Raw genomic sequence first — 24,723 nt, 5'->3', positions numbered from 1 at the left:
AACAACAGTTCTGGAAGCCAAACCAAAAAGCTAACTCTAAAAGCTAAACTAGAAAACAACAGTTCTGGAAGCCAAACCAAAAACTAACTCTAAAAGCTAAACTAGAAAACAACAGCTCTGGAAGCCAAACCAAAAGGCTAACTCTAAACACTAAACTAGAAGAATAATGGCTCTAGAAGCCAAACCAAAAAACTAACTCTAAAAGCTAAACTAGAAAACAACAACTCTGGAAGCCAAACCAAAAACTAACTCTAAAAGTTAAACTAGAAGGATAATGGCTCTGGAAGCCAACCCAAAAAAAAAACTAACTCCAAATGCTAGACTGAGAAAATAATAGCTCTAGAAGCCAAACCAAAAAGCTAACTCTAAACGCTAAACTGAGAAAACAACAACTTTGGAAGCCAAACCAAAAACTATAAAAGCTAAACTAGAAGGATAATGGCTCTGGAAGCCAACCCAAAAAAAAAACTAACTCCAAATGCTAGACTGAGAAAATAATAGCTCTGGAAGCCAAACCAAAAAGCTAACTCTAAACGCTAAACTGAGAAAGTAACCGCTCTAGAAGCCAAACCAAAAAGCTAACTCTAAACACTAAACTAGAAGAACAATGGCTCTGGAAGCCAAACCAAGAAAATTAACTCTAAACACTAAACTGAGAAAATAATAGCTCTGGAAGCCAACCAAAAAACTAACTGTAAAAACTAAACAAGAAAATAACAACTCTGGAAGCCAAAACAAAACGACAGTAACGACTTTGGAAGCCTAAACAAGATGATAGTAATGGCTCTGGAAACCTAAACAAGATGACGGTAATGGCTCTGGAAGCTTAAACAAGATGACAGTAACGGCTCTGGAAGCCTAAACAAGATGACGGTAATGGCTCTAGAAGCCTAAACAAGATGACAGTAATGGCTCTGGAAGCCTAAACAAGATGACAGTAATGGCTTTGGAAGCCTAAACAAAATGACAGTAATGGCTCTGGAAGCTTAAACAAGATGACGGTAATGGCTCTGGAAGCCTAAACAAGATGATGGTAATGGCTCTGGACGTCGAAACTAAAAAGTGATGATGATGACTTTGAACGTCAAATTGAGAAGTGATAACGACTCTGAACGCCGAAACCGAGGATGCGACTCTGAATGTCGATCTGAAAACCGATGATGGCTCTGAACGCCGAAACTGAGAAGTGATGATGATGACTCTGAATGTCAAACTGAGAAGTGATAACAACTCTGAACGCTGAAACCGAGGATGTGACTCTGAATGTCGATCTGAAAACCGATGATAGCTCTGAACGCCGAAACTGAAAAGTGATGATGATGACTCTGAACGTCAAATTGAGAAGTGATAACGACTCTGAACGCCGAAACCGAGGATGTGACTCTGAATGTCGATCTGAAAACCGATGATGGCTCTGAACGCCGAAACTGAAAAGCGACAATGATGGCTCTGAATGCCGAAACTGAAAAGTGATAACGACTCTGATCGCCGAAATCGAGAACGCGACTCTGAACGTCGATCTGAAAACCGATGATGGCTCTGAACGCCGAAACTGAAAAGCGACAATGATGGCTCTGAACGGCGAAACTGAAAAGCGACAATGATGGCTCTGAACGCCGAAGTTGAGAAGTGATAACGACTCTGAACGCCAAAATCGAGAACGCGACTCTGAACGTCGAAACTGAAAAGCAACAATGATGGCTCTGAACGCCGAAACTGAGAAGCAATGATGATGACTCTAAATGTCAAACTAAGAAGTGATAACGACTCTGAACGTCGAAGCTGAGAAGCGGTGATGGCTCTGAACGCCGAAACTAAAAAGTGATGGTGGCTTTGAACGCCGACAACTGGAGAAGTGGCTTTGAACGCTGAACTGAAAAATGTGACATGATGACTCTGAATGTCGTAAATCGTGAATGGACGGTGGCTCTGAACGCCAGACTGCAAGGAAATAATGAGGGGGAAATATGCCCCAGTGTGGCATGCTGCTGCAAATCTCAAACTACTAGAAATGGCTAAAAGGGACTCTACGAGTCTCGAACGACGCACCACTGAGAGCTCATCTCGATGAAGAGCTCAGGAATAATGGTTAATGAGGCGAATACAATATCCCTCGGCTGAGTGATGAAAACTATAACGGGTCTGTGAGAGAACGATCATCTCTATGGCTAAAGGAGGGAAATATGCCCTAGTATGGCATTAGATGTACCCGATCCGCCCTAATGACCTGAGAATAACACCATGGGGATGCGTAAAAGACCTGATGTGTACCGCACTCAATAATGACGTGGGAATCTAGGCACTCGACATAACTTCGTCCCAGAACCACGACTATATCAGAGAGTAAGAATATGACTGAACGACTCAAGAGAAGCTCCTCGGAGTATCAGGACAAAATGAAATCAATCATCAACCCGGCGTGTATCTCATAACCGTGGATGATCATGTAAACCAGTGGGGATCTATAAATCTCGATCCAGATGGGGAATATGCCCCAGTGTGGCATCGAAAATGTAACATGTCGAAAAATTAGATGAGCTTAAATCATCTATGCCTGCAACTGAAGCAAACCCAGATATCAAAGAGGCGTCCCTCGGAAGGAAGCATGACGACATCTAAGCATCTAAAAGCGCGGACCTGGCTAGATGGCTCTCGATAGGCTCCACTAAGGAATCATCGCGAGGATAGCGAATATATCATCATCCCTGCATACATCTCGCAAATAAGGATAAGCACGCAACTCCCTTATGATCTGTAAATCTCATCCGAATGGAAATATGCCCCTATATGGCATCAAAATGTATGATAGGTCGGAGATCAGATAGCATGGAATCATCTATCCTCCAACATGTGACCTCTACGAAGATCCATAAAGATCCTCCGAAACGGAATATCCCCTAGTATGGCATCTGACGTGCGACAAATCAGGAAAAACAGGTGACATCGAATCATTCCTCATTAAACACGTGATCCTGGTAATCCAAACAAGGTCGAAACGGATCTAAACATCCGAGAAGTGTCTCCCAGAAGAAGATGCATGGCAAATATCTAAATGTCAACCGAATCTCAAACACCTGTCCACATAGAAGCCGTAGAAGACGATATCTGATCCCATGGCCTCAGGATGGTCTTAAGACACGGGACGTAATGTAGGCTAAGGTGATAGGGTGATAGAAACGAAGGGAAACTAAGCTCAAATACCCGATGATCAAAATCCATGCCCTCGTGTGTGAAATACAACATGTACAGAAAATCCCATGAGCCCTGGACCCGAGGGTGCCTAATGTGAACATAGTGTCGATGAGGAGACAAATGAAACAGATCAAACTGATAGTGAAATGTGTGATGATAATGTGAAGAGAATATCAAACCCGAAAATAGGTCACTGTAAGAAAAAGCTAAAATGTGGAATGAAAACAATGAATCAGGAGTGAAAATGAGGATGATGATGATGAAGCACTGAATATGAGAATGAGTGATAATCCGCTCAAATCAAATATGCAAGGAAGTCATGCCAATAACGAATGCAATGATGGAATGGACGATGACCCAAAGCTCCTGAGAGAAAGTCACTTATCTCACTCTCAAAACATATGACAAAAATGAATACAAAGAATGAAAGGTCTCGGAAAGCTCACATACGAACTCTCATCAACAAACATAATCAATCAGATGACCCCTGAACATCAACATACACAATGATAGAAAATAAATACACATAAGCGTCCTTTTTTTTTTTTTTTTTACATAAGTATACATGCTCTGAATGCAAACCCAGAAATCCCAAAGATAACATCAAAAAAGGATAACATACTTTCAAATGTCAATGTAACATGAACTCTCTCTGATGATGTGACCTTCTCAAACTAAGGATCCCTGGACCAACGTCCGTAGGATGGATAGTGGAAATGACATGACTATCCTCCATGTAGTGAACTGAGGAGGATCACCACTCGGGGTGGAAGAAAATGATGCAAATGAGCAGTAGATAGGATAAACAAGATGAGACGAATAACACAACCGATGAGGTGAGATGAAAATGCAGTGATGCAAACATATAGAGAATATAATGAGGAGAATGCACCCCTAGGTCCAAGGCTCATGAAACTCCTAAACAATGCATGCATACACTAGAGGGCCCCTATCCCGGTGTGAAAATATGAGCAAGGCAACAAGAAAGAAAGACTATAATGCACGTGCGAGGCTCAATGGGCTAGCAATAGTCTATATATATCAGAAGGGGAATAAAAGGATATAGTTAACCGAAATGATGGCCACCCATCCTGCGACCATGGGCTCAAACATAGTACCTCTTTAGCTGATCCACATTGGTCGGCTCTGAGAACTGGTTTCCATCCAAATCCATCAACCATGCGGCGCCCTCTGGGGACAACTCTCTGATGAAGTAAGGTCCGCTCCAACTGGGTCTGAACTTTCCTCTAGGATCTCTGATCAATCCTCTGATGACTCTCAAAACTAAGTCACCTACATGCAGTGGTCTGGGCTTGACCCGCTTTTTGAAAGAGCGGACCATTTTCCTTTGATATGCACGAACGTGGTCCGTTGCTCTCAATCTCTCTCATCTAGGAGATTAAGCTGATCAAATCGAGCCTGAGCCCAATCCGTCTCGAGAATATGCTACTCTAGTGCTACTCTCAATGATCCCATCTCAATCTCAACGGGTAGCACTGCCTCCATACCATACACTAAGGAATAAGGTGTGGCTCCTGTAGAGGTGCGAAAAGAAGTCCAATATGCCCATAATGCAAAAGAGAGCTTCTCTGACCAATCCCGAGAAGTCTCGACCATCCTCCGCAATATCCTCTTAATATTCTTATTCGCGGCCTCTACTGCCCCATTCGTCTACGGCCTGTACGCAGACGATCTATGATGCCGGATGTTGTATCTCTGTACTAAGGTGTCAACCTCTGCTCTGAAATGTACCCCTCTATCCGAGATCAGCTCGTGAGGGACTCCGTAGCGACAAATGATGTGTGATCTAATGAAACTGGCAACTCCAGATGACGTCAATCTCGCATACGAGGCGACCTCCACCCACTTGGTGAAGTAATCGATAGCAACCAGGATGAACTCATGACTACTGGAAGATTTCGGCGAAATCTTCCCGATGATGTCGATGCCCCACACAGAAAATGGTCATGGTGAAGTCAATGCATGCAACTCGGATGGCGGCACGTGAATGAGATCTCCGTGTATCTGACACTCAGGACATCTCTGAACGAACTGGCAACAATCTGTTTACATGGTCAACCAGAAGTATCCTGTCCTCATGATCTTACGAGCCAACATATGTCCTCCCATATGTGGTCCACAGACTCCCGCATGAACCTCTCGCATCACTCTATCGGCATAAACGCGGTCCAAACATAATAGCAGCATCCCATCAGGTGATCGTCTATATAGCGTCTCGCCACAAATCACGAATTGGGTGGCCAACTGTCTCAATGCTCTCCTATCCTTGGCCGTGGCGGCCTCAGGATATACGCCAAGTCTCAAAAAGTGATATATGTCATGGTACCAAGGCAAACCATCGTCTACCTCCATATCATCAATCAAACAATAGTAAGCGGGAGCAGATCTCGACTCGATCAATAATGGGCGAACAGTGGCGTCAGTAGGTATGGCCATCATGGAAGCCAGAGTAGCTAAGGCATTAGCAAACTGGTTCTGCGCTCTAGGCAGATGGGTATATCTCAAATCATCGAATTTCCCGACCAGTAGCTCCAAATACGCGTGGTAATGCCTAAGCTTCACATCTCTAGTCTTCCACTTGCCCTGAATCTGTCTCAATGCCAGATTGGAGTCATCAAACACCTCCATCTGTCTAATCCCGAGCTCGAGGGCTGTCTCTAATCCCAAGATACAAGCCTCATACTCAACAATGTTGTTCGTGGCAGGATGTCGATCTGAGAATGCCAAACGAACAGATCTGGGAATGTGATCACCATGAGGGGATATCAATAAGACGCCTATCCCATATTCAGAATGGTTGGCCGCACCATCAAAGTACATGCGCCAACCTGATAGACTAGTCACAACAGCGACATCCTCGTCTGGGAAGTCATCATCAATGGCTCTGCCATCGGAAATTGGTAAAGAAGCTAGGTGATCTGCGACAATGCTCCCTCTGATGGACTTCTGAGTGACATAATGGATGTCAAACTTAGTCAGAAGTACCAACCATCTCATGAGACGACCAACTAGGGCGGGTCTGTCAAACAAATATCTCAGAGGATCTAGACGGGATATCAAATGCATTGAATACTTGGTCATGTAATGTCTCAATCAGCGAGTGGCCCAAACCAATGCCAAGCAATAGCGCTCAATCATGACATATCTCGTCTCATAGTCTAACATCCTCTTACTCAAATAATAAATGGCTCGATCTTTTCCCGAATCATCGAGCTGAGCTAACATGCAACCCAAAGCCATGTCCGAAACTGATAGGTATAGGAGAAGAGGACGACCTGGTGTAGGCGGAGCCAAAACTGGAGGCGACAACAAGTACTCTCGGATCCTCTCGAATGCACGCTGACACTGATCATCCCAAACAGTAGGTTAACTCTTCCTCAAGGGTCGGAAAATGGACTCACAAATGTCTGTCAATCTGGCAATGAATCTGTTGATGTACTGAAGTCTGCCGAGGAAGCCTCTGACCTCTCTCTCTGTGCTCGGTGCAGGCATGTCAAGGATGACTCTAATCTTGTCCGGATCTACCTCTATGCCTTGCTCACTGACCATGTATCCCAAGAGTTTCCCAGAAGTCACTCCAAAAGTGCACTTCTTGGGATTCAGTCTCAATCTGAACTGTCTGATCATCTCAAAGAACCTCTCAAGAGCTGCCAAGTGATTTGATCTATCTCGGGATTTCACTATCATGTCGTCTACGTAAACCTCGACATCCCGATGCATCATGTCATGGAAGAGTGTGGTCGCTGCTCTCTGATATGTGGCTCCTGCGTTCTTCAATCCGAATGGCATGACTCTATAGCAATAAGTACCCCACTCGGTAATGAAGGACGTCTTCTCCATGTCCTCTGGAGCCATCAAGATCTGACTGTACCCAGAAAATCCGTCCATAAAGGACAACATCGAGTGACTTGCTGTACTGTCAACTAACATGTTGATGTGTGGAAGAGGAAAATCATCCTTAGGACTGGCCTTGTTGAGATATCGGAAATCAACACAGACTCTCACCTTGCCGTCCTTTTTGGGAACAGGGACGACGTTGGCCAGCCACTCCGGGTACTCGACCACTAATAGAAATCCTACACTGAGCTGCTTCTAGATCTCTTCCTTACTTGCAAGCTCCAACGAGGGTGCAATTGCCTCAACTTCTGCTTAACCGGTCTGGCATGAGGCAGAAGTGGTAAACGATGCAGGACGATAGATGATCAAGGCCTGGCATGTCCTCATAGGATCATGCGAAAACGTCCAAGTAGGATCTGAGCAGCTGGATGAGGCTATCTCTCTCATCTGTAGACAAATCCGATCCGATCCTCAACTCTCTAGGCTGATCTGCCGTGCCAAAGTCAACGATCTCTGTGTCTCCTACAGTAGGTGAAACCCTCTGATCAACGGGATCCGAATCGGAAACAGAAGATGAGTCATCATCTGAGTCATGCTGTGCAATCTCATCATCAATATCAAAAATCTGTGATGTGGGTGAAGATGGTGCAAATAAATCAATATCACAAGAGACAGACAGATACTAAAAAATGCTCAAATCCATAGATGAAAAGTCGGAAACATAGTCAGGACGGGAGACAAATCCCGATAAAACATCAAATGAAAGAGGTGAGTCCACAAATTCGGACACTCCCTCAACAAGGCCAGCAGGGCCGTCAATCAAATCAACAACAACTATAGCATTCTGAACAATCTCTGGAGTAGGGGCTGTCTGGATCTCCTCAATGATCTCGATGAAAGACACCTCAAAAAGATCGAATGGTGAAGTGAGCCTAGGATGAACTCTCTCCTCGATCGGGCTCAGGCTCAGGGCGAGCATCTCGTCGATGTACTCGTTGTGTGGGGTGGCTCCGTCCACTATGTCCCCGACCTCAGCAAAGGTCCCATGCTCATCGGTCTCGTCCGGGAAGCAAAACGTCATATGGCTAGTGCGATCTGGAGAGGAAGGAGCAATCAACACAGAAGTCGAAGAGCCAGGGGCTCCGTTTCTCAGTCGTAATTGCTGGACGAGGCGCTGAAGCTCGACCTCCTGAGTGGTGCTAAGTCCTCCAATGATCACGTCCGCATGAGTCAATGGCTTTGATGCCCTCACAAAATAATCAGATAAGCTCTTGATGTATGGGCGAAGAGGATAGTCGAAAGGTGTGTGGGTCAGTCGAGCCCTCACTCTCTCCTTGCCCAAATGCGCCATGTATCGATAATCAGCCTCGGTGGGGATGAACCCGAGCCCAAATGGTACGTCATGATTAGGAATGGTGATGAACTCGCTCGGTCCATGCTGACGTCGACCCAACCCCATGTCGGGTAGATAGGACATGCTCCGCATAATATCGAGCACCACTGGGCTCCCATGCTGGTAAAAGGACATGGCCACAAAATCCCGGCAGAAATCCTCTATCTCCACGGTCTGCACCTCATCGAAGGTGAATCCAGTCAGAAAAAGATCGTCATCAGTGTGACTAATCTCGAGCACAAGCTCGGCAGCAATGAGCATGTCTCCCACAGACTGCACCACGACGACCTGACCATCGTGAATAAACTTCACCTTCTGATGAAGGGAAGAAGGAATGGTCCCGACTCTGTGGATCCATGGTCGGCCCAGAAGCAGATTAAAGGATGTAGGAATCTTCAAAACCTGAAACACGGTGACAAAAGTGGCCGGACCGATCAGCAACTCGATCTCCAATGTACCCATGACCTCCCTCCGAGTACTGTCATATGCGCGAACGGTCTGAGTGGAGGGACCGAAATCAGAATGAGCGTATCCAAGAGCGATGGCGGTGGCTAGAGGACATACGTTCAGGGCCGAGCCATTGTTCAAAAGGACAGATGGAACTCTACGACCTGAAAAGCCAACAGATATATAGAGAAGACGCGTGTGGTCTGAACCATCTGGTGTCAAGTCATCATCGGAAAAGACGATACAAGTGGCTCTGCCAGCCGTCATCATATGAATGAGTCCCTCGGGAGTGGTCGTGGTATCAACTCTGATCTGGCTCAGAGCTCGAGTCAGTGCATCCCGATGAGTACTAGAAGACGCTAAGAGGCTCCAGATAGAAATGCGAGCCTGAGTGCTATGCAATTGTCGCAAAATCTCATCATCCTCGGCTCGGGCCTCCTTGGGAGCAGATGTCTCCTCTAATGGCCTGGCGACAGCGGCAGGAGGTGGTTGTCTCAATACTCTACCTCCTTGGAGGATATACTGAACGTCTAGAGTCTGAGAATCATCAATATGGGGGGCCTGAACCTCCTCAATGTATGGCACCAAAACAAATGGCGTCTGAACACCATAGCACGTGAAAGTTGGAGGCTCAACAATGGTAGCCTGTACAGACGCTGCCTCAGGAAATAACCGGAATGGAGCGGGCATCTGTGGCTTTAGAGTCACCCCACTCGTCTCATAAATCCCAGCTGGCATGATAGGCTCTGGGTCTGAATCATCCCAACTCAACATATGGACATGATCATCAATCTCATCGAAGTCCAAAAAATGGATACCATCAGCTGGTGGAGGGACTGCATGAGTGGTGTGGGTAGGTAACGGGTTTGTGGTCACACTCAGCTGACCCAAGTGTACCAAACCCTGGTCTATCAGATCCTGAATAGCGTGCCTCAGAGCGGTGCATCGATCGGTCTCATGTCCAGGCTCCTGATGATAAGCACAATGTAAATCCATCCTGAACTGAGCTGGAATAGGCTGAGGTAGTGGCCGAGGGGTGAGAGCAGTCAACAAACCGGCCTCTATGAGCTTCCGAAGAGCCTGGCTCAACGGCATGCCTATCTGTGAAAACTGTCTCTGCGTTCTCAAAGCAAAGGGTGCAGAGGTCTGCTGAGCTCGAGGCCTAGGGTATGAAGGTGCGGGCCTCGAAGTGAACTGTGCAGCGTAGCATGGCTGTCCAGTGGCCGTGTATGAAACAGGAGGCCTCTCGATGCCCTGAGTGGCATAGTAAGGTAGAGCCAATGGCTGAGCCTGATATGTCTGATCAAAAGTCGGGCAAGGTGCCCGTGGCCTGAACTGCTGAGGTGTGTAAGACGAATGAGTCTCGAGGAGCTGTGGGACCGGCTGATGACGCCTAGGAAGCCTCTGACTGGATGAACTGATAGCACTAACATCTGTCGACCTCAGTCCTACGAATGGTTTCTTCCCTTTAACATCACTAGGGGAAGAATCTGCCCATAAACATCTCGAGATGCCGTCCTCGACATCATACAAAGCCATAACCAGAGACCCAAAGCCTGCGAACGAGACTCCGACCACATGTCTGGCGATCCTCGGCTGTAGGCTCCTCAAAACCATCTGAATCTGGTCTCTCTCTGATGGTCTATCCACTATCTCAGCTATCTTCCCGCGCCAGTGGGAAATGAAAGAAGAAACAAACTCCTCTGTCCTCTACCTCAGAGCCTCGAGCTCTCTCCTGGATACGTCTACGACAGTGTTAAACGAAAACTGTCATAGGAACTCCTGGGCCAAGTCATCCCATGTACGGTGTCTCGAGAACTCCAGAGACGCAAACCGGCGCTGAGCCGCCCCACTTAGAGATAGGGGGAAAAGAGTGATCATCTGAGGCTCGTCCAGTCCATGAGCCCTCATCACGGTGCTATACAGTCGAAGATGGATGCGTGGACAATCGATACCAATGTATCTCTCAATATCTGGCATCCTGAACTTAGCCGACAAGCTGGCTACCGGCATACCCTCCAAATCATCCCAAACAACAACTTCATCAAATACGCTCCTCCTTCTAGAACATTCCTCCAAGTGTCCCTCCCCTAGTGGTTCTCAAAACCACTACTTTGCTTCCACCACAGCCCGTCTCAGAGTGACACATGGCCACCTAAGGTAGCGACACCTGTCAAACTTGGCTGCAACAAATGCATGAAAGTAAGGTCCCCAAAATGGGGGTCTACACATTATTAATTAGAGAATTAAAAAGATTTTATTTATTACTTAAAGATATTAGAGAATTTTTTTCAAAATGATTTGTATCTCATATTATATAAGAAAAAAATTATAATATGTTGATTTCTAAAATACTTTTGTCGAATTAAAATGATCAAATAATTTTTTGATAATTTTATTTAATATTATCAAATAAAAGGGTATTTCAGGAAATAATTTTCTACTTTATGAAAATGTACATCTATTTTAAATATTTTTTAAATGGATGATGAGAAAACTGATTTATGAAATTAGGTTCCTTTTTCTACATTTTTTTCAAATTAGTAAACCAAAACTTACTTTTCTTTTTTTGTATTCTCTTTCTTTTTCCCTTGTTTCTCCATTTAACAAAATTATCATAAAGGTCCTCACTACAAAAGGTTTTGAAGATTTAATAAGAATATTGTTCCATAAATTTTCCTTTTTAAGAAATTTGTAAGTATTATATGATCATATCTAATTTGATATTGTATATTTATTTTTATCTTCCTAAGGTTTTTGTTTTTTTCCATCTTTGTTTAATTTTGATGGGTGTTTGTTGATTTTTTATAATTTAAGCTTTTGAGTATCCTTGGCACCCGTTTTTTTTTTTGCTGCCACACCTTCTTTTAATCACCTCTATACCTCTTTGATCACCAGATTTTTTCATCATCTTTCCTTCACTCTTCAGGAATTGTTTGGCCGATTGAAACCACGAGAAAATTGAGAAACACCTTTACCAACTTTGTAAATTCATGCATGAATTTCTGGTAACAATCCTCACAAACTGATGGAACTTCTACACTCAATCTAAATTGCACAAAGAAATAATGTACATTTGTGAACTTAAAAACACCCAACACATCAAACCGCAATATTATGGCATCTTAAATTCAAACTTTTATCTATGTTTATCAACCAAAAAATATGCAAAAAAAAAAAAAAATTCATTATTTTTCAATGACCAATGACCATCGACAAAAAAAATGAAGAATGAATGCAGTGAAATAGAATTAACAAGATTAGGAGCCTAAAAAACTAAAGGTGCTTAATATGATAACAATGATGTTTGATGCACAACATTTGCACAACATTTGCACCTCTGCTCATAATGGAGGTACTAGAGCTTTAGACGTTGAACTTCATTTACCATGTTAAAAAAATGGTTGATGCACAACATTTGCACCTCTGCTCATCCAACTTTCCAAGGGTTCATGTCTCTCATAAACAAAACAGTATATGTCTTGTCTTCGCTCATTTTGATAGATGAATTTGTTAAGACCTCTCACAAAATAAATAGCAGCTTTTTCTTGGGATGTATCATATCTCCTCGCATGTTCGTCTTATGACCCGATTTTGATAACGACTCACCCCTTGTACATTTAGTGCATTTCCTTTGTATAATTAGTGAATACCTTTGTATAATGATACAAATTAAATATAATTTCAGTAGTTTGATTAAGAAAAAGAGATGAAAACTTAAATCCAATTTTTTTTGTGAACATATTATATTTTTGTGAAAAAAAATATACAATTGACAATTCATTTATTTAATTGTGAACATATCATATTTTTTATTTTATTATTAAAATAACTAATAAAAAATAAAAAAGAATAATCAATAAATAAAATTTAATTCTTTTTATTATTTTCATACAAAAAAATAGTATTAAACAAGGTATTCAATTTTCATTTTTAAAAATAATTTTCTTTTTTTAATTAAACATATTTTAAAAAAGAGACAATATAGAAAATAAAAATTATTTTTTAAAATAAAAGAAGTAAAAACTAAAAAAATATTTTAAAACCAAACTCAAACATAATTTATACAATTTTTAACTATTGTTATCATTTAAAATTGGTAAATATACCATTCAACCCTTTTATATGAGAAAAATTCACTCTCTTTTATGCTATGTATTAATATAATCAATTTCTAAATACAAAAACATTTTAATTGAATATTTAAAATAAAAACTCTTCATCCATCATTTTTTTTTAAATTTTTTATTTTTTTTATTTCAATAAATTTTCAATTGAGTCAAATTATTAAGAAAATTCCTTAATAAACATATTTGCAACATTTCATATAACTTATTACCAAAAGTTTATGTTCAAAAAATTATTAAAATAAAGAAGGAAGAAGATTAAAAAAAATTAATTTTTTTAATTTTATAATAGTAAAAAAATAAACTTTAAAATACTTTTTTAGTATAAAATAAAAAAAAATTGTAAATAAATAGTGTTTTAATCATTAAATTTTTTACTTCTAAAATGTAATCATTTAAATTTTTTTTTTTTCAAAAGTATTTTCCAAAATAGTTTTTGAATCATTAATATAATTTTTGTTTAGAAAAAAAAAAAGATGAAATAATGGAGAATTTTATGGAAGTGGCATATAAAGAGTAGTGGTATAAGACAAAAATGATGAGTGTAAGTCAAAATGGTATTTTTGTCTATTCCTATCTTATATCCTTGTAATCAATTATGGGTGTCTGAAGGACTTTTTATTAATTATCAAAGCCAAATGGGTTTAAAGCCCAATTCTCCCAATTTTTTAAGACCTCTCACAAAATAAATAACAACTTCTTGTTGGGATGTATCATAGGTCCTTGCATGTTCGTCTTGTGACCCGATTTTGATAACGACTTCAAGTCCAATAGCTTCTGTTGCTCTATACGTATCTTGATAACCACATGTTGAAGATCTCGATATGTACAAGCATGAGAACTGATCTGGGTCAGTAACATATTGTCCCTACTAAAATAGGTAAAAAAAATTAAAAGTTTGCAAAATCCCTCAATATGGAAAAACCACCAGCCTATGATTTAATAGATGTCATGTATTCCTAAACCGTCCAAATGGATAATTTATGTATCTTGCAAACAAATCGTCAATCACATGGTAGATATATAAGATATAAACTTGCATTTGGCCCAATAAGAAAATTAAAACATGAGGAAGAAGACCATGAGAAAGAAATACAACATTTAGTTATTGTTGCAAGTGGGGAATCATTCATGAAATCCTATTCCCTCAACTTTCTTGATTTTGTTCTCGTCCAAGGTCTAATACCACCCAAAATAAATAAATAGACGTTGAACTTCATTTACCATGTGAAAAAAATGGTTGATGCACAACATTTACACCTATGCTCATCCAACTTTTGAAGGGCTCATGCCTCTCATGAATAAAATAGTGTATGTATTGTCTTTGCTCATTTTGATAGATGAATTTGTTAAAACCTCTCACAAAATAAATAGCAACTTCTTCTTGGGATGTACCACATGTCCTCTCATGTTCATCTTGTGACCTGATTTTGATAACGACATCGAGTCGAGTAGCTTCTGTTGCTCTATACGTATCTTGATAACCAACTAAATGTTGAATAATATCTTGACATGTATGAGAATGAGAACTGATCTGGGTTGGTAACATATTGTTGTCACTATGTAAAAAAAAATTAAAGCAAAAAATTAAAAGTTGGCAAAATCTCTCAATATGGAAAAACCACCAACAAATGATTTAATAGATTGCGTGCATTCCTAAACCATCGAAACGGATAATTCACGCATCTTGCAAACAAATCATCAATCACATGGTAGATATATAAGCTATAAACTTGCATTTGGCCCAATAAGAAAATTAAAACATGAGGAAGAAGACTATGAGAAAGAAATACAACATTTTATTATTGTTGCAAGTAGGGAATCATTCATGAAATCCTATTCCCTAAACTTTCCAGGTATTGTTTGCTGCCAAGGTCTAATGCCACCAAATATATATATATATATATTCGCATAATGTAGGCACTGGAGCTCCAGACGTTGAACTTCATCTACCATGTGAAAAAAATGGTTGATGCACAACATTTGCACCTCTACTCATCCAAATTTCCAAGGGCTTATGCCTGTCATAAACAAATCAGTGTATGTCTTGTCTTCGCTCATTTTGATAGATGAATTTGTTAAGACATCTCACAAAATAAATAGTAACTTCTTCTTGGGATGTATCATATGTCCTCACATGTTCGTCTTGTGACCCAATTTGATAACGACTTCGAGTCCAATAACTTCTGTTGCTCTATACATATCTTGATAACCAACTAAATGTTGAATATCTCGATATGTAAAAGCATGAGAACTGATCCATATCGGTAACATAGTGCCCCAAGAGACAATTATATGTAAGTATATAATAATCAATATATAGACAATTGCATATAAATTAAATAGTAGGGAAGAGAGAATGCAAACACAAGAGTTTATAGTAAGGGTCTCCAAAAAGCCCGCGGCCCACGGCCCGGCGGGTTGGCCCGCCCTTAGGCCCGCCCGTAGTCATGTGACCGTTGAACAGCCAACTCACTTTTATTTTTTTTCAAAAATCATACAACATTTCTAATATATATATATATATAACTAATGCAAAATAGTTACACAAAAGAGGGCCAGCTCAGTTGGTGGCTAGCTCTCCTTGAATGCTTATGGATCCATAAGGGAAGGGTTCGAATCCCCTTCCCTTCAAAACTCAAAAGTATTTTAATTTTTACCCAAAGCCTGCCCAGCCTGCCCAACTTGAGGGCCCACGAGCTGGGCCACGGGCCTTAATTTACCAACGGCCCGGCCCGTTGACCAGTCAAAGGGCTCAGTGGCCCGCCATGGGCCTTACTCATCCGGGCCAGCCGGCCCGGCCCGTTGGAGACCCTTAGTTTATAGTGGTTCGGCGCAACTCGGCCTACATCCACTTTCCTCTAGCTTCAATCCCGAGCTTGAGGTTCCACTAATCCAATGCTTCCAAACCAAGCCTTCAAGCAATACAATTGGATTATGGTTCCAATTCACCCTCTTGAACTTTTGGCTCCAAACACCCTTTACACTTCTCAAGAGATATCCCACTCTTGAACAACCCCTCAAGTGATATCCCACACTTGAGAAACTTCCTCTCAAAGATTTACAAATGAATGATCTCTCAAAAATATAACACAAGAACTTTAAGCTCAAATGATACAAGAAAAATTAGGATTGAATGGTGCACTAAAGATATGCAAGTTTTGAAATAATGGTGCACTAAAAAATACTCTTCCAAGGCTCAAAGATTGGAGCCTTTTTATAGAAGAAAAAAGTTAAACTAGCCGTTGGGGGTTCGACCAGTTGACTAGCCGTTAGCATTTAATGCTTGGCAAGTGACCGTTGGGCCTCAACCGGACCTTAACCGGACCTCAACATGTTGAGGTTCAACCTTGACCAGGAAGAGAAGGTCACTAGGAGAGAGAGAAACTTTTTGGCCTCCCTCAACCGGTCCTCGACCGGACGAGCACAACCGATTGAACCGATTGAGCCATTTTTTGGCTCAACACCCAACCTTTTTCAACTTAAAACCTTTTAACACAAGTTTGAAAATCATTTAATACAAGGTTTTAGTTGAAAACATGAAATCATCCAATTCTTAAGATATTTAAAACAATATTACTCTTGGATAATTTTGGTGCATAAATAAAGAATGAAATGCATGAAAGTCCTAGTGCACCAACAACCTTACAAAGAGATCTTATGAAACTTTGGTCTTGAAGAACTCTTCTCTTTGAGGTGGTATTCTTCTTCATGATTTCTCCTTGGCTTGATTTGTCTTTGTGATTGCCACTTTGGAAATCGTCTTGCCTAATCACATTTGAAATATAATTATTAGTTTTACACCTTGTTTTGTTATCATCAAAATCAAGATTAACCAAACCTTGGTTTCACACATCCAAATGGATAATTCATGCATCTTGCAAACAAATCATCAATCACATGGTAGATATATAAGTTATAAGCTTGCATTTGGCCCAATAAGAAAATTAAAACATGAGAAAGAAGACCATGAGAAAGAAATACAGACATTTTACTATTGTTACAAGTGGGGAATCATTCATGAAATCCTATTCCCCAACTTTCCAGCCATTGTTTGTTGCCAAGGTCTAATACCACCCAAACTAAATAAATAAATATATATATATATTCGCATAATGGAGGTACTGGAGCTTTAGACGTTGAACTTCATTTACCATGTGAAACAAATGGTTGATGCACAACATTTGCACCTCTACTCATCCAACTTTCCAAGGGCTCATGCCTGTCATAAACAAATCAGTGTATGTCTTATCTTCATTCATTTTGATAGATGAATATGTTAAGACCTCTTACAAAATAAATAGCAACTTCTTCTTGGGACATATCATATGTCCTCGCATGTTCATTTTGTGACCCGATTTTGATAATGACTTCGAGTCCAGTAACTTCTTTTGCTCTATATGTACTTGATAACCAACTAAATGTTGAATATCTCGATATGTAAAAACATGAGAATTGATTGAGGTTGGTAACATATTGTCCCTACTGAAATAAGTAAAAAAAAAATTGAGGCAAAATATTAAAAGTTAGCAAAATCTCTCAATATGGAAAAACCACCAGCAAATGATTTAATAAATGTCATGTATTCCTAAACCGTCCAAATGGATAATTCATGTATCTTGCAAACAAATCATCAATCACATGGTAGATATATAAGTTATAAACTTGCATTTGGCCCAATAAGAAAATTAAAATATGACTAATAAGACCATGAGAAAGAAATACGGCATTTTATTATTGTTGCAAGTGGGAATCATTCATGAAATCCTATTCCCTCAACTTTCTAGCTATTGTTTGCTGACAAGGTCTAATATCACCCACTATATATATATATATATATATTCGCATAATGGAGGTACTAGAGCTCTAGACGTTGAACTTCATTTACCATGTTAAAAAAATGGTTGATGCACAACATTTGCACCTCTGCTCATCCAACTTTCCAAGGGCTCATGTCTCTCATAAACAAAATAGTGTATGTCTTGTCTTTGCTAATTTTGAGTCTTGACATTGGTGTCGTACTCGGCTAACCCTAATTACATTTTATGAGAGTTAGAATTAGTGATTTCACTAATCCGTGTTTTGGTCTCTTAATTTAGTACATTTATTTTGTACACTTTAATCTCATAGATTAAAACTCAATGGATCGACTCGACTCCACCGGATTCAATATAAATAAATACAGGAAAAGAATAATAAATTTTGAGAATTTTAAAATTATTATCAAAATAGAATATAAAGTGAAAATTAAAATGGTTTTATATTTATAGTTTCATTCATTATTAGAAATAGAAAATTTATCAATAAAAAGATAATCTAAATCTTATTCTTGTCACTTGAATTTTTCCTACTTTCCATCTTGCCTTTTAATTTTTATTTTTTTATTTGAGATATGATGGGGTTATGATTATAATTTATATGTACATATATGCGCCTAATTCAAAACACGGCCCTCTTGAGTCTTGACCATAAGTTTGTTTGAATAGTGTCTTGAATCTTGATACTCTCATGGATTTCCACTTCTTCTTTTCACGTTGGTAGGTAGATGCGGCTCTGTTTCACCGACGGCTCCTACTTTGGAAAATAAAGTTGCCAATAATTAGGTATCCTGTTGAAGAATTTTTACTAGGCAAGCTGAATCACAGCCCCTATAGCAACAATAATTTTGACGACTTGTTGTAAGGGGGTCATTCCAAGTAATTCCTTCCATCAAAACAATATTTTCCAATGCCATGAAAATAATAAATTAGTTGGGTTCCACTGCACTTTCAAAAGTAGCTTCATAGTATATTTATAACCTACATTTTGATTATCTTCTACTCCAATGTATTTTGTTCGGATTTAGATTTTACCATATATTTTTTTATAACATGGAGATTTTTCTGATTAGTTGTATCTCCATCAAAGTGCCTTTCACAGCTAGACATGTGATCAGAAAACAAAAATTGGGAAATAGGAATTTAATGAGTTAGGTTTAAAGAAAAGATACAAATCTAGGATTATTTTTGGATGAGATCGAAAGAAACATAGAACCTTCGTGCAAAGTTCATTGATATTTTACAAGAATTAGTTTTTTTTTTTTTAAAAAAAAAAAAATCCACAAGTATTGGGTATATAGAAAAGAAGAAACAACTGAGAAAATCTACCCCGAAGGAACCACACGGAAAAGGAAATGATCGCGAGATCATTAAATAGATTCATCAGATATTTTTTCATTCTCTCAAAATATCTACCAAAGATTTCTTGATTTCTTGAGAGGTAGAGTGCTGATTTCAGGAACTGTAAACCCATCGTCAATCCTTTTCCGGCTAACTTTCACCGTGTTCGCTTCCTCAGAGGCCTTGAGTCCATTTCCCCCACCTGTCTGAGGAATGTAGAGAGGAAGGTGATTGAACTGAGGTGTATCTTGAGGTACCCAGACGGCGAAATCCTCATATGGAAACGAGCTCAGATGGGTTCCAACGCCATGATCCGGAAACTGCAAAAATCCATCAAAAATCAGAAAATGAATCTCAGAACGAAAATGAATCACTAGATGTAGTGGGTCGTGCTACAAACCTCACTGAAACCAGAAGAAGGATCAAGAAAATCGTCCACCCGCCATCCTGGTAGCGTCTCCATCAAGTACTCAGAGATACTTTGATTGTCATGATCCCTCTTGTAAGAAGCTGCTGCTGGGGCTGTTTTCACAGTTGGGTTGGAAATACCGGCGGAAACTGAAGTGGGTCTTTTTGTAGATGTTTTAGAGGGTTTGATCTCAGCACCAATGGCGGTGTTGCAGAAGATATCGGCAGAAACTGAAGTGGGTCTTTTTGTTGATGATTTAGAGGGTTTGGTCTCGGAATCAATGGTGGAGGGCGATGAAGATGACGCTGAGATTGGGTACTCAGAAGCAGAAGCGGAAAGCTTCACACCTGTGAGAAGGAACCTGTAGTGTTTCCGGGTGTGCTCATTGGCCTTGTGAATTGAAACATCGCATTCTCTACAGAGAATTGCTCTATCTTCTTTACAGAAAAGAAAGGCACGCTTATCCTAAAAAAATATACAATATCATGCATACATAAAAGTAAGTAAAAAATAGCAAGAGAGAAGAACTGAAGAAGAATTCGGTACTTGGCAAAGGTCACAGGAAGGGAAGTCCTTGTCGGAAGGGCGGAGGAGGGAGTAGCGCTTGTGCTTTCCGGCAAGCTTGTTTGCATGGTGGACCTGACGGTCGCAGATATCACAAAGGGGTGCTTCGTCTGCAGTACAGAAAACAGAGGCCTCTTCTTTACTACAAAAACTACACTGAATCTTCATTATTCTCTTGTGTTTCCACTCTGGGCAACCTGAGATGGGGGGACTTGGCTTTCTTTGGGGGGCTACTATAGCCTATATTCAGTCTCGATTATGAGAGAAATGAGGAATTGAGGGAAGGGGTAGGCTTTTATTTTAGCATTTATCGATCCATGGGCCTCTTTTGGAGTAACCAAAAGGAATATACATTTGAATAATAATACAATAGTACGTTATGAGTCAGAGATAAGAGATGGGTCCATGGGTCCATGCGTCCGCTCAAGAAAAATATCTCACTTCTACAGATTGTTCCTCAAAAGCTTTAATTAGGCCATAGAATTTCCTTTTTACATGGAATTCATTTATCATCGTGAGCCACGATGGTTTGGTGGATCTGAATGAATATATTAGTGGTATTAATAAAATCCCGACCGGGTCTTAATAATTGGGGTTCAGCATAGCTGGGATGACTTGTGGGGGAAACCCTGTGAAATCTCGTAGTCGTGGGACAATTCATTAATGTTTTAAAAATTAGATCATTGGCTTGACCTTGGACCATCAAAAGGGCTTTTTCGACTTAATTCACTTGACCCAATGGTTGAACCGTTCTTTGGTTGATTTGGTCATGCATTTCAAGGCCAACTCTTCTTATTTTCTTATCAAAACAGGGCATATTGGAGTCCTCCGATTGAAGGGATGTTTTCCTTTTGTTAAATATTCAATTAAATAAAAATTTCAAAACTTTAACATACTTATCTTAAATAATATAGATTAGGAAAGATAATAGAAGTATAAAATATGCATTATTGTTAAAATATCATTGAAATTGAATAGTAAAATTTTATTTTTTGTTTGTATAAATTATATATTTATGATCTTATATTAATATTATCCGATCATTTCATTTAAGAATATATTTGATATTTGATAGTAATTTTAAAAAATATTTATAATTTTTTTAATATTTGAATGTTAAAGATTTTTAAAATATTAAATGATTTTAAAATTATTATAAAAGGGTTATTAACGATGGATGCTCAATATAACTTGTAAACGAGGGGTGGATTTTGAAAACGTCAAGATCAATCCAATGCCTACCTTTTGGTAGGGTAGATAAAAGGGGCCATAAGTCTTTTCACATTTAATTTGAATATGGGAGCATCACACCCCTTCCGTCGGTTAAAGCGGTTTGAAATGAAGTTTTGCTGCACTGTGGCCGCTTTTCTAAAGTCGAATGCATAATGGATGTGGGACTTGAATTAAGTTTTTTTTTATATAATTTTATTTTTAAGATATATGAGGTGAAGCTTCTTTGCAACGTGAATCTTGAGTGCCAATAACTTGGATTATCACATGGGCCCATTCCATCTTATGGTGTTTAACGTGAGAGAAGGTTTGACTAAAAGTATCAATCAAACATGTTACTCTCCATCTAAATTCTTGAGTAAAATGGTATTTTATTTTTATTTTAGTTTAAAAATGAAACTAAATTAAAATTCATAATTTAAAAAAAAATATAATTTTGATATAATTATAATAGAGTTCGAGTCATAAAAATCACCAAAAATTCATGGTTTTACGATAAAAAGAGTCTTCTTAATTCATAAATGGTTGGGAGTAAAAGTTCTCATTATCTTCAGTAAAATCAAATTTGTCAAGAAGACACCTATAAATTACTTTATTATAATTTTTAGCACATGTTGTAAATAAACTAATTGTAAAGGTCGTTAAATCCATCACATTAAATTATCTATTGGAAGGATTATAATGGGTTTAAGATAGATAATATTTATAAGAGATAAAATGAGTCATTACATTCAATATTTGACCCCAATGTTTGATGCTTATTTCATATCATAAGCTACGTTTGCTTGTTTGAGTGGTATCCTAATTCCATAAGATAGGACGATTATTAAGTGGATATGATATGTAATCAGCCTTTTTTGTATATATATCGTTTAAAACCACAAGAGTTTACTAAATTATTATTTATAACCAATGATCGCAGTCCAACCAGTGAATCGTGAATCAATAACTTTTTCTATTCAATCATCAATTCGGTTCTAAAAACATTGTTATTTTGATTATTGTTGTTGTTAATAGTGAAAAATTATTCTTAAACTATATTTTTAAATTTTTTAGGATTTGTGTGTGCACTTTTCATACCACAAAACATATTTTTTAAATAATAATTTAATAAAAATAGAATTAAATTTAATTTTTTAAGTTATAAGTTAAACACATAAAACAATTTTTATTTAATTTTTAAAACAAATTTTTTTACTTGTTAAAAACAAATGCAACCCATACTTAGAAATATTCTCAATTTGCAACAATTATTAGAGAAATATATATAAAAAAAAAAAAAAAAAACAAAATATGGTAGCTCTACCCACCACAATGAATTGATTGAGAATGTATTTCTACCCAAACAAAGTCCAAAAAAAAAGGCTAGAAACCTCCCTCTACACTTTATAGGACAAAGAATGCTTAATTCAATGAACTAGAGATGAGTTGAAAATGAATACATGAAGTCTCCAAAAATTGCCTTTTTAACTTAGGTCGGCAAAATGGCAAATTGGAAGCTACTTCCCCCACTTTAGAATTTAACTCACAGAGAAGTGAAGAACAAACCCTATTCTTAGCTGCATTGATTGACTTAATTCCAATAGTACAAATACCTTGCAACTAGCCACAAAGCACTTGGTAAAAGTCCAAAGGACTCATACTATTAATAAAATTAGGGTTCTTGGAGAAAGTTGTGTTTCCCATGTGAGGAATCCAAAAATTTGAGGTTTGTGGGGGAATCATTAGCCTCTTTCCAAGGGCACAAAGCAACAAAAATGAGCTTTATCCATGCTGGAAAGCCTATAAACCCGGGTTCAAAATCACACCATTTTCAATTATTTAGTAGTTGAAGCATCACAGGCGTCAGCTCTCACGCAAGAACCACCATTTTCTTATTATATATGCTCCATTATTGATTATTGTGCTACACATTGTCTAATTTATGAGCTTTTGGGGTTGATGAAAGCCACTTTGGTCAAAAATATTGAATCCCCACTCCCCATGTCTAATAAACAATTGGGTCTAACCAAGGATGTGTAGTTTATTATTTTGTATTTTGATTTTATTTTTTTATATTTTAATCTTATTTATTTATATCTCGATCTTAAATATTTATAGGTTCATTTAATGATTCATATTTCATCGTGCGCTTTAAATAGTTGAAAATTACTATTTAGATTTGATTCGATGATTTATATTCTTTTTTATTAACTACTAGTTTATGTATACAAAACATTATATTTTTTATAACTCTAAGCAAGATTTGAGAAAGTGTAGAGTAGAATTATAGCACATCCCAAGACTTAGGTTGTATGACTTTTAAACAAGTTATTTGTGAGAAGTACACTATTATAGCAGTGATTATGAGCGTGATGAGAGTTTATTTTAAAATAATTATGATTAAAGCATCTTTAGTACTAACACTTTCTTTTAATAGTATCTCAATTAAAAGTATTAAAAATATGTTAAAAACATTTTAAATTCTCAAATAAACTTTAATTCCACAATATTTTATAAAATAGTTTTCAAAAACTATTTTTTAAAACTGTTTTAAAAAACAGTTACCAAACAAGACCTAAATATTTAAGAATTTTTTTAAAACTACTTTTGAAACTTGAAAAATCATTAAAAGTGAGTTTTGGATAATCATTTAGTTATCAATTTTTCTATATAAAAAAAAAATCTTGTTATACAACACATTATAAAAAGTGCATTTTTTTAAATATCTAAACACCTAGTGATTGTTTTAAAAAAGCGTTTATAATGAATACGTTATAAACTAAAAGTACTTTAATTGGGATTACTCCAAAATGAGCCTTAAATTAGAGTTCTCATAAAAAAACGAAATTATATTCTATTTTCAACATGATATATTGGCAATTCAATATAAAATATTAGGAGATATTAAAGAATGGTACTTTTTCAAGATCTTGATTGAGGGGATGGCACGTTTTTTTTTGGGTTACTTTTTATGGCAAAAGAGCTTCATTTTCTCAACGTCCTTGCAATAATTTGGCAACTGTTTTTGGAGTGTATTGCTTGATTCTCAAGGTTTTTCAAATCTGTGGGCGATCCGAAAAGGGATTTATTACCTTCGGTACAAGTCATTCCCGTATTTTATAGCCTGCATTTTTTACCTTTAATGTATGCTCTTGTCAATAAAAATAATTGTGCTTGGGAGTCATTCAATTATCCAATTTCGATCAAATTATGCTTATTATTAATTATAATTAATTTCTTACATTTTACAACAAAATAAATTAAAACTGCTCGGTTTAGATTGGATTCTAAGAAACTAAAAGTTGTTTAAGCATTTATTTTATCCGAAAACTCAACATTGGAAAAACTGAGAGAAAAAAAAAA

The 24,723-nt window shown here is 38.2% G+C and overlaps 1 protein-coding gene across 1 annotated transcript; it reads right to left on the bottom strand.

Moving 5' to 3' along the window:
* Positions 1-19,029: 19,029 nt before the first annotated feature.
* Positions 19,030-20,510, bottom strand: LOC100241912 (B-box zinc finger protein 20). Its single transcript, XM_002274613.4, has 3 exons — positions 20,131-20,510; positions 19,576-20,049; positions 19,030-19,495 (listed from the first exon to the last, which is right to left on the bottom strand). The coding sequence occupies exons 1-3, from the start codon at positions 20,314-20,316 to the stop codon at positions 19,247-19,249; spliced, it is 909 nt and encodes a 302-aa protein (XP_002274649.1). The 5' UTR covers positions 20,317-20,510; the 3' UTR covers positions 19,030-19,246.
* Between the last annotated feature and the right edge of the window lie 4,213 nt (positions 20,511-24,723).

The sequence above is a fragment of the Vitis vinifera genome, chromosome 3 (assembly GCF_030704535.1).
Source record: "Vitis vinifera cultivar Pinot Noir 40024 chromosome 3, ASM3070453v1".
NCBI classification, from domain to species: Eukaryota; Viridiplantae; Streptophyta; class Magnoliopsida; order Vitales; family Vitaceae; genus Vitis; species Vitis vinifera.
Note: the sequence above shows the minus strand (reverse complement) of the source record. Positions and strands in the feature narration are given on the sequence as shown.

Bases quoted from the DNA above. Each gene is read 5' to 3' on its own strand.
- LOC100241912 (XM_002274613.4), bottom strand. From the start codon at position 20,316: ATGAAGATTCAGTGTAGTTTTTGTAGTAAAGAAGAGGCCTCTGTTTTC. The intron at 20,050-20,130 runs GTACCGAATTCT...ATATTTTTTTAG, and splicing joins CTTCCTGTGACCTTTGCCAA to GATAAGCGTGCCTTTCTTTT. The intron at 19,496-19,575 runs GTTTGTAGCACG...GGATTTTTGCAG, and splicing joins CTTCTTCTGGTTTCAGTGAG to TTTCCGGATCATGGCGTTGG.